Raw genomic sequence first — 11,898 nt, forward strand, 5'->3', positions numbered from 1 at the left:
TAGAAACAATGTCATATGAGACTTGTATTTTTCTTTTGATTCAATTGTAATACTTTAGAGGCTTGTACACGTGACAACCAGATTTGGGGGGTATATTTGAGTTTATTATAAAAATTTTCGCATTTTATTGTAATGGTTGAGTTTTAGGCTGACTTGTTTTGGTGGGTTAAGACGAGTGTCATCACGTCCATTTTTGGGTTATGACATTTACTATCTTAAACTTCGTATCAAGTCAAAATCAAAAAAACAAACTGCTATTACTCCCTCGATCCCAATTTACGTGGCATTCAACTTATGCATACTTTCTAGGTGAAATGGGCAGCTATTACTCCCTCAGTCCCAATTTACGTGGCACAACTGAAATTTTGAAATTCAAACTTCTAAACTTAGATTGTGAATTCAAACATAGAAGTTCTAAGTTTTTTTGAAATAAAATTGGAAAATTTTCAAAATGTCAATATTTTAGCATTTAATAGGACCCCTTAGCCACATTTTCAATATTTATTAAAAGCATCAATATTTTAGTTTGTTATATATTTGATTTATGTATCTTAATTTTCTCATCAATTACATTTTCAAAGAAAACTCAAACGTGTGCCTTTCTCATAGTGTATTTTTGTTTTTTTCTCCTGATTTCACTGTATATTTTTTTTTCTTCAGAATCTTGTATCCTTTCTTAAGTCGTATTCATTTCAATATGTATTTTATTTGTATTTGTATTCATTCTAATTTTTATGTAGTATTTTGTATAGTAATATATAAAATACAAAAAATGATATGATGAAAAAGTGAGAATAAAATATAAAACAGAAAAGAAATAAATGAATATTTGTTGCAATCATTCTTAAATAAAATATATAACTAGTTGACATACCTTTAGAATGAATACAAATTAGGAACAAATACCAGATTCATAAACTATGCAACATGATTTTTGAATGAATACAAATATTAATAGCATACATACGATTTTGAATACAAATTGAGAAAGGATACAAAATTCTGAAAAAAATTATACAAAAAGCAAAACAAACTAATAGGAAGTTGTTCTTCCTATAAATAAAATACATATCTAGTTGACATACCTGTGGGATGAACTCAAATTAGAAACAAATAAAAGATTTATAAACTATGCAACATGAGATTTTGAATGAATACAAATATTAATAGCATAAATACTGATTTGATATTAATTGAGAAAGGATACAAAATTCTAAAAAAACTATAAATACAAAACAAAACTAATAAGAAATTGTTCTTCCTCAACTTGGTCTTCAAAAAGTTTTTCGAAATCTTCAGCACCCATTTTTTTTTATTAATAGTGTCTTTACATAATAGAGAGAAATCTCAAAAAATACTTAATGACAATGTATTTACCTTTATCAGTGGGTGGAAAATATTTTGAAGGAATTGTGAGATTTCTTAAACAAAGTGGAGGAAATAGAAGATGTGGACAAGGACAGGAGAGAACAATGGTGAAAAATTGAAGAGAGAGAAAGGAGGAATTTGAGGTAAAAACCTAGAAAGAGGGAAAAGTGGGTAATGAGAGTTTTTTTTTTCTTTTTCACGGATAGGGGAGCAAAATTAGTCCAATGTGTGGCTTGAGTTAAAAGGAAAGAAAATTAATTATATTAGGATTCATTTTATTTGCTAAAATATTGACATATCGACATTTTCAATAATTATTTTAAAGTGCAGATGTTTTTAGTAATTATGTTAGGAAGTTTGACTAGTTTGCTAATTTTCCCAAATAAAATCTAGTATATATTTGAAAACAGAGTAAAAAGTACTATAAATCACACTAATTAACCACGAAAGTTATATTGCAATCTTGCAAGATATTTTACCAAATAAAGCTGATTGTTTAACTTTTTGCAAAAAAATAAGTTTTTTCCTACTCCAATTTTTCTTCTTTTCAGTTTAATAATCTAGCAAAAAATCACTATAAAATTTAGATCATCTAGCAAATAAATCATAACAAATAGATGAATTTAAGCCTCGATAAACAACGGGAAGATATTTTTAGGTACTCACCGAACTCCAGGTGGCCGCCGGGAAGTGCAAAGGTGCTATGGCCGACGGCGGAGAGGCGTTTCCCCAACAGAACTTTACTTCCTTTCAAAAGGAACACCGCAACGCCAACTTTTGGCATCGGAGGTGATGGTGGCGTTGTGGCGGCCGGTGTTTGCTGAGCGCCGTTTTCCATTTCTCCGGCACCGGAATAAACTTAACGGGAAGGCAGAAATTGCGTGTGGAGTATTTCTATATTTGAAAATTTTGTAATTGGGTCCCGCCACTAGTAAAGTAGGCTCAATAGTAAGAAGCTCTTGGGCTTTTTTAGACAGACCAGCCCATTCAAACTTGTGTGGATGGGAGGTTTGCACAAATAGACTATTTTGTATCATTATTTAAATTGTAACCTCATTTAAATTATTCGTATAACCTAAACACAACTTATTTTATCATATTCCTAAAAACTTCCTATCATTTGAAAAAACTACAAAAATCTCTACTCTCTCCTATTATCGGATTCATCACTTTCCGCGATGTATCGGTCGAATACATCACTTTACGCAATGTTATCGAGATGTTGAGTGATGTCTATGAAACTAATGCGCGATGTATCGAGACGTTGAGCGATGTATCCAAAATTGAGACTGAATGTATCAGGACCATTTGGGATGTATCCAGATTCCATCAAATTTAAGGAATTCTTGTAATTTGAAGAGGAGTAGGGATAAGATAAAATAAGCTCTTAACAATATGTGATTTGTGTAAAATTCCTAAAAGGAAACTTTTGGGATCATCTTACAAGTCTTAACGGATCGTCACAAGTTCGAATGGATACAACTAAAAAAAGAAAAAGATGTTCGATGGCATGTGCATGCCTTGAGCACGATATTTGTCAAGTATTTTCTTGCCTCTTCAAAATCTATTGACTCAATCAGGACAAATCGTAGTTAAGATATTGTCTAAATAAAATTTACTAACAAATTTAAGATACAATTAATGAATGTATTTAACCATTGAGGAAATTCACCTTCTTTATTCCTCATAATTTGGGAACTTTAAGTACTGAAAAAAAAAGGGATAGCAAAATGGGGATGGAGGAAGAAGATTTTAAATGGCCTTGATATAAATATACACCATTCAATATTATTACATGAACTTTCACTGAATAATGAAGTTTAGTGTTTACAATTTAGCGTCAATCTAATAATAATTAAACGAGTTATAAAATTCAGTAATACATTCAAAATTCATAAATTTCAAATTCTAACTGCGACTTGCTCTGCTGTTATAACTTCAAGTTAAGGTACTATGGTACATCTTTCAGCTGAATTGCAGCGTCGGACTGTTGGACGAGAGCCTATACAATTGCCATACACCTTCTCGTTGCATATATTCGCTGTTTTTTGATTAAAAAAAAAAACATTGATTATTATTTTTTGAAATCAAATAGAATAACACTTTTCTATTCTAAAAATAAATTATAAGTTTCTCATTAGACATTTTATAACAAGTTTTATAATCATAATTCACAAATATCTCATCATATAATTCGTACTCACGACCACAAAGTATTAGAAATCATAAAAAAAAAGTTCTTTAAACATTGTGTCTAATCAAATATCTTTACGCAAATTAAAAAGGATCCCTGTATTTTTTGCCGGTCTTTAATGGTTGTCCCTCTAGGTAAAACAAAATCGCAAGATATAAATTTATATTTTTACATAGTAATAGTTTATAAGTTATGTTTCGCGCTCTTAAATAATTTTTATTATGTTATAGATGCAAAAACTAAAATTCAACTTATTTAAATGATTAAAAATAAAAATCTACTCATTTGAAAGAAAATCATGCAATTAAATGAAAACAAGACTATACATATGCATGAACTAATTTGACACACATATTAATAGTAGTTTGCATTAGGCGGTGCGAAGTTTAAAAAATTAAAATTAAAATATTTAATTCTCAAATTTTGAATTGTGACACGTAAATTAAAAAAAAGTTCGAGCAAAAATTTACCAGGCGGTGGTTGGGTAGTTGCTGATCCATCTGCTTTAGGTCGGTGAGGTAGTGATGGCATTTTACTATTTCCCGAACCTGTTATTAAAATAGAGTTTATATATATTATGCTATCATAATAATCAATTTATCTTGAATATAAATAATTTGATGGTATGAATACATAGAATTTAAATTCAATTCAAACAAAGAACAAGCACATTTGGGTAGAAAATATCATTTTTGTTTTGGGGGGGATAGTGGTACTATATTTTTTTGTCTTATTTTGCTTTAATTTTACAACAAAAAACTGTTTATTAGTCCAAATTAACATCGTACTAATTAGAATTCTCAACATGGTATATCTTAAACTAATGAATTTGTTTGCTTCCTTCAACTGAAAATTTAGGGGAAAAAAATTAAAATACATTAAAGTGAAGGGATAAATATATAATTTTTTAAAAGAGTTTTATTTATGCGAATAGGTTGATTGGAAAAATCAAACTCTCCACCTTATAATAGAAATGATCTTTATGCTTTTATCAATAAACAAGAATTATTATTCTATAAACAATAAAAAAATTTTCTTCTAATTATCATATTTAATATATCAATGAGAAAAGCAAAGAGATAAAACCTGATAATATTCTTCGAGAGGCCATTGTTGACGATAGACAAAAAATTAATACAAACATTATCAAAGTGAATGCTTTGTAATTCATGGTTTCAAAAAGCTATGGAGGAAGAGAGAAATAATATGATGTGTTTTTTTGTTTAATCAATAATAATCTTATATAAAAATTTCCTCAAGAGAAAAATAAATACTTCAAACGTGTAGACTAAATCCTTTAGAAAATTCTCACTTCGTTTATAACCCATTTTATGGTTCTTGACTTTTGAAGTCTACCTTGGACTAAACATTTATGACACTTTAGTTTTTGTTTTTTCATTCACGATTCAGTATTTATATTAAAGTTCGACTGATTTTAAGTTCATATTGTGTAGACATATTCATTCGGAAAAAAATATTTTTTATCAAAAATTTTTCTATATTTAAATTTCTAAATCAAAACCTCGAGACAATCTCATTTATTACACCGCAACCTTTGTGATTCATGACACTTTGGTCTACTCTTAAGTCCTCTCATGCTAATATGTTGAACAAGTCAATACTCAATTAGCTTTTTTTTTTACAAGAACATGTACAATATATAAAGTGATTTTATAATTTGTTTGGCCAATTTTTTAGAAATTAATAATGTTTTTTTTCTTTCATTTTTTTTACTTAGTTTAGAGAGTTGAGATTTTTTTTTAAAAATAATTTCTACACAACAACAGATATTTTTCATAAGCAGAGTTAGGGGTGTTCACGGGTTAGTTTGGATTGGTTATTGGTCAAAACCAAAATTAAACCAACTTAATCGGTTTTAAAATTATCAAAATCAAATATAATATACATTTATCGGTTTGGTGGTTATCAATTTCGGTTTGGTTTGGTTTGGTAATTAATCATACACAAAAATAAAAAAAACAATTCATTCAAAATGTGAAAAAAGTGACAACAATCCATTCAAAACAAAAAATAGTTAGAATGACTTAAATTACTGAACTTTCGATCACTAAATTTACTATCAATAAAGCTTTAAAATTCACTATATTGGCCTAGAAGGAAGAGACAATAACATTTTCAATTCCACAAAGAATTGTCATAAGCACTCATATACATGAAATCAATAAGATAAATGTTTTCATATTGGACATTTTTGCTTTCAATAAGTATATTATAAAGAAATTTTAATGAAAATATATATAAGAACTTTAAAGTTGTTTATAAAACAATATATTAAGTATATATATTAATAAAATATAAGCATATAATTCATTGGTTCGGTTATTTCTTCAGTTTTTTGAATAAAGTCATAATCAAATCAAATACTATCGAGTTTCAAAAAATCTAAAGCCAAATCAAACCCAAATAAAATCGGTTTTATTTTATCGGTTTGATTCGATTTTTCGGTTTGGATCAGTTTTTATCCAAACCGTGAACACCCCTAAGCAGAGTGAATTATTTTTTAAAACTTTGTGATCATAAATTAAAAATGTATAAAATATATCATATTTATAAAACATAATATAATAATAGCTATTATTTTATTGACAAATAAAAAAAAAAGTACTCCCAAGTCCTATGGAGTCTTCATGACAGTTGATTTGGTCAACTTATAGCGGTCTTCTCAAGTTGTGTAGTTTAGCTCCAATTATATTACAATTGGGCCACAAAGATACCATTGTTTAACAATCATTCTTTTTATCGGAGACTTTATAATAACAAAACTTTAATCTTTCCATCTTTGTGTATTTAGTTCAAGTTTTTATTAATGTGTTCGTCTGCGAGCTATACTAATTCTGTAGAGTAATGGCTTGCATCGGCATGTCTTGTACTTGTTCGTATATGTGACATTTCCATATTTCAAAATGCAAATAAGTTTGTTTTTTTTTTTTTGTAATATTTTTGTAATATTTTTAAAAATATTTTAAATTATCAATTATTTAATTTATAATATATTTTATATAATTCAAAAATATAAATTTATTTTAAATAATTTTTTTTTCATATTCAAATTCACGTAATTTGGAACAAAGGGGGTACTAATTTTTGCATTTTAATTCTTTTTTTTTGTTCATATTTGATACAACTGAAATTCCTACCCTCTTTTGTTATTGTATTTATATAACTAAATTAAATATGTATATTAAAACTAATAATAAAGTAGATGAGGTAGGATATTATGAATATATTGAATTGATTCTAGTATTTTTCAGTACAAAGTGTATATATATATATATATATATAAATAAAATCTATGATTTCAAAAGTACAACATGTTCAACGAAAAGAATAAAAAGAACCTAAAAATTGAATTCGTCGAAGTTTTTTTTTTAACTCAACTTCACCGTCAAAATACATTCTCCAAAGGTAAAGGGATGTTTGTCTTGAATTGAATACGTCTCTAGAGTCTCATAGAATTTTGATATTTATGTAATATTTTGAAATAGTCGCTCTGTCATAAAAAAAATATATCAGTTTTTTTATTTACACACCTCATAAAGTAAAACATCAATTAGGAGAACGTTTAACTATTTTATTCTTATTATATTCTAAAATATAGTATTTCTTCATTGAATATATTTACTTTATTTATATGTCATAATTTATGTATTTATAGTTTTTAAGAATAATTACAATTAAAGACAATTAACCTGAGAAAAAAATCTTAATTTTATTTTAAACTTCTAAAATATCAATATTTTAAATAAGTACAACAAGTAATTTGAGCGAAAAGAGTATAAAAAGGACCATTCAAAATAGAAAAAATTGAAATATTTTGTGTGGTATCCTCTTTTGGGAGATAATTTAATGAAATAAAATGTACCCATCCAGTACAAAGTGGAGTTCTAAAGTTTATAAACCATCTATTTAATTGATTAATTAATTATCTAAAGCATTGGTAATAATAATACTACATAATTTATGGATCATTTTAACATATGTTATAATTCTTGCAGAGATCCCTGTTTACTTGACGACGTATACAATTTTCTAATTCTTGTCGATTCATTCCACTGCATGCCGTCGGGGTTGCTGCAAAATAACAATAATAATAATAATAATAATATAATTTTTGTTGATAGTAGGGTTCAAACCCACAACTCTAGCGTGAAAAATGTTTTCACGATCTTTTTTTGCCATCGAACTGTCTTTATTTAATTTTCTAATACAAATATAGGGTCAACGAACCCCCACTTAATTCCACCCCTGCTCATATGTGATATATCTTTCTCACAAAAAAAATTACTTATAAAATATTGTGATTTTTAATTAGTAGTTTTATATTTAAATTAATATATATATAAATTTTATTTTATTAAAAAAAATTTTATTTTAAGAATATTCCACTAAGGTCCCGTTCCGTCCTGTCCGGTCCTTTCAGTTACTGGAGAGCCATACAAAAAGAATGAGACTATAAATGCACGAATTCATATTTAGTTGGATATTAATATAAACATGAGATATTGAGTGAAAAATTGAAATTGGAGAGAATTTTACCAGGGGGTGGGTGTATAACAGCAGGTGGTGGGTGTTGATCAGTTGCTGAATGATCTGGTTTAGAGGGATGAGGTCGCATTGGAGATCCAACATACTCTGTTATCATAGAAAATTAAATTAAATTCAATCNAGGCATAGGCTACAACCTTACCCTTCTGCATCAAAACACCTCCAAGTCCAACACTCGAAGTGTCACAATAAATAGTAAATCCAACACCCTCCTCTAGCAAAGTCAAGACAGGTGTTGAAGTCAATAGGGATTTGAGCCTTTGGAAGCTCGCCTCACACTCGGGTGACCAATGAAAAGGAACCGTCTGCTGAGTCAATCTGGTCAACAGCGCAGCTATAGTAGAGAATCCCTGAACAAAACGCCGATAGTAACCCGCTAAGCCAACAAAACTCCGAATCTCGGTAGGTGATGTAGGTCTAGTCCAACCCTGAACCGCCTCAATCTTGGCCGGTTCAACCCTAACTCCATCCTTAGACACCACGTGCCCTAAGAAAGCCACTGACTTAAGCCAAAACTCACACTTAGACAATTTGGCATACAACTTCTCATCTCTCAACTTCTGTAGCACGACCCTCAAATGACAAACATGATCCGCCTCAGTCTTGGAATATACCAAGATGTCATCAATAAACACAATCACGAAGGAATCCAAGTATGGGCGAAACACTCCATTCATCAACTCCATGAACGTCGCAGGGGCATTGGTGAGCCCAAATGACATCACCAAAAACTCATAATGATCATATCGTGTGCAAAAAGCTGTCTTCGCCACATCTGAAGGCTTAATCCTCAACTGATGATACCCAGATCTCATGTCGATCTTAGAGAACAAGGCTGCCCCCCTGAAGCTGATCAAACAAGTCATCAATACGGGGAAGGGGATACTTGTTCTTCACCGTTACCTTGTTCAACTGTCTATAGTCAATACACATCCTCATCGACCCATCTTTCTTCTTCACAAATAAGACCGGTGCACCCCAAGGCGACACACTAGGGCGTATGAATCCTTTACTCAATAAGTCCTGAATCTGATCCTTCAACTCCTTCAACTCAGTTGGAGCCATACGATAAGGTGGAATAGATATGGGCTTGGTGCCCGGCTCCAAGTCAATAGAGAAGTAAATATCATGAACAGGAGGAACACTAGGTAGATCCTCGGGAAACACATCAGGGAACTCCTGAACCACCGAAATAGACTCCATGGCTTGTGACTCAGCTCCAACATCCCGAATAAAGGCCAAATAAGATAAACAACCCCGGTCAATCATCCTCTGAGCCTGAATATGAGATATGGCCCTGTTGGGATACGAACTACTAGTCCCTCTCCACTCCACTCTAGGAATACCCGAAATAGCTAAGGTGACAGTCTTAGCATAACAATCAAGAAGCGCATGATAGGGGGAAAGCCAGTCCATACCCAATATGACATCAAAGTCTAACATATCAAGAAGAATCATATCCACCCAAGTCTCATACCCCGATAAGACAACAAGACAAGATCGATATACTCGATTCACCACTAAGGGTTCACCTACAGGTGTAGAGACTCTAATAGGCACAGACATACGATCACAAGTATTTAACTGCTACAACTCAAACCATGCAAAAGTCCGTCCAATGGCTAAAAAGTTGATACAACCAATCATCTCTTACCTTGCCAACCCACATCTTGACAAAACCAACATGATTCCTTTTTAATCGTACCTTCTCGCTAAAATCCCTAATTGCCTTTTCACGAGTATACTTGTTAAAACTTTCTTCATCCATGGCTTATTGTTGCCCATTTCTTTTGACTCATCATGAAGTCATTAGTTCCCAATATAATCATGACCACCCAAGGGTCGTACCTTTTCCTAGAAACAAGACAGGATCGATTCACTCGATCCACCACTATAACTTTCCTTATAATTAATGCTTAACTCAAGCGTTCATAGTAGCAACCACTTGATTTCTAATCGAGAATGCAACATCAACCTTCTGACCTGATTAGGTGAAACAGCTGACAACTCAAATTTCTCCGCTTCCATATATCACTAGTACCACATCATGAACAACCACTAAATCCACCACTGGAAGACATCAGATCCATTGAGAAGGTCGTACTCAAACAACCTGTTCATTTACACTCATTAAATAGTTGCAAAACATTACCAAAGCACTTCAGTCTCCGACCGAAAATGATATGCACAATTTCATAAGCCCGATCGATGGCAGAAGCAACATAGCTCATAACCCTAACCTAACACGAGTACCGTCGTAGTCGCCGTACAATGACCCTGTAATAATATACACTCACACAATAAAACCACCGTAGAACTTCGGATTTTGGTTGGTGCAACTTCATTATCATAATATACTACGTAATCTATTCCCTTATGACGAACTTCACAAACTGTAGTTTCCAAAGTCGCAGCACTCTCAACATAGTCATTCTCTTACTTACACCATTTTTCATTGTCTAGCCCCTTCCGTCGTATAAGTCACACAAGCACTATTCTCGTTGTTGAATAAATGACTGGAGAAATAAGACGTTCCTGAAGTCTCTTAATAAATGTTCATCTTCCAATACCATAAACTCAAAACACATCCCTTGGCCACAACCTTACTCACTCGTCTAGAAGGGAATTCCATGTCTGATCACACTTTCTTTTCACAAGCCTATCACCTCCGCATTAAAATCAGATCTAACACTAAAATCACGCGATGACACCTAAACTCGCACTCACGCAGGACCAACCACGAGTCATTACAATGAGAGAGAGAACAGAGTGAAGTGATAAGAATTAGATCGGACCAAGGACGCACGATAGAGAATCAAGTAATAAAGATCTTTCCTAAAAGTCACCATAGCCTCTCGAAGATAAGTACAGACGTCTCCGTACCGATCCTCGAGACGCTACTTAGACTTGGCTTGTACATGTGAGACCTATGAACCTAGCTCTGATACCATTTTTGTCACACCCCAAAACCGGATGTGATGGCACGTGCCAAACCCCACCGGACACGTCAGCCTAACACCCAAAAACCCGACGATACGGAATTAATAAAATAAGAATAAGATAGAAAGATAAGCGGAAGTCTTTAAATAAACTCAACATAACCCCAGAATTGGTTGCCACATGTACAAACCTCTAATACGAAATCTGAATAAAATATACGAGTCTCATTGTAAAGTTCTAGAATAGAACAGAACAATAAATATAGATAACTTGAGGGCACGTCTGGAATGAACCGCTACCTCTCAAGTAAGTCTGGAAGCTCTAATCTGAAGATGGGTAATAAGCCGGATCTGATAGAGCTGTCAATCTACACCACTGTGTAGAAGCAAGGGTGAGTACCAAAAGCAACAGGTACTCGCAAGTAACACTAAACTAAGCTAAACTAGCAGCTACAAACAACTCCTTTCAATCCCAACCGAACCACCGAAACTTCATTCTAACAGCGAACCAACAACCTATACTACACAATTCATAATCAACAGATATATCCAACAGTGTCTCAACATCAACCTCATATCCTCATGTAAGAGCAAATAGATCATATATCACATGAAGAGGGGCAAATAAGTAAAGTCCACACACCACAGACAAAGATGAAGTCAAATGCGATGCAAATGCAATAATGATGTTATGTAGTCGTGATGCATGTCTGTCCTAAGATACACATCTGTTGACGTAATCAGACTGCGCTGAATACTCAAATCAGAACCCATGGGGGCCACACATGGACCATGTATCACCGCCGGAACCAGATCCCATCGGCATCCAAA

The 11,898-nt window shown here is 32.1% G+C and overlaps 1 protein-coding gene across 7 annotated transcripts in view; it reads right to left on the reverse strand.

Annotated features, from left to right (window-relative positions):
* Window positions 1–11,898, reverse strand: part of LOC125868181 (nudix hydrolase 1) — a 54,261-nt gene that overhangs the window by 33,085 nt on the left and 9,278 nt on the right. For 2 of the 7 annotated variants that reach the window (XR_007446710.1, XR_007446712.1), the window contains exons 2-3: window positions 8,120–8,215; window positions 7,468–7,654 (exon numbers count right to left, since the gene is read on the reverse strand). Coding sequence is in view for 4 of the 7 variants with exons in the window: in XM_049548797.1 (XP_049404754.1) it covers window positions 2,035–2,206 (172 nt within the window). In the remaining 3 variants the exon portion in view is untranslated. Of the gene's footprint in view, window positions 1–2,034; window positions 2,261–7,467; window positions 7,655–8,119; window positions 8,216–11,898 lie in introns of those variants that run through there. The other 5 variants (XR_007446711.1, XM_049548797.1, XM_049548805.1 and 2 more) reach the window with 5 other exon arrangements.

The sequence above is a fragment of the Solanum stenotomum genome, chromosome 6, assembly GCF_019186545.1.
Source record: "Solanum stenotomum isolate F172 chromosome 6, ASM1918654v1, whole genome shotgun sequence".
In the NCBI taxonomy this organism is placed as follows: Eukaryota; Viridiplantae; Streptophyta; class Magnoliopsida; order Solanales; family Solanaceae; genus Solanum; species Solanum stenotomum.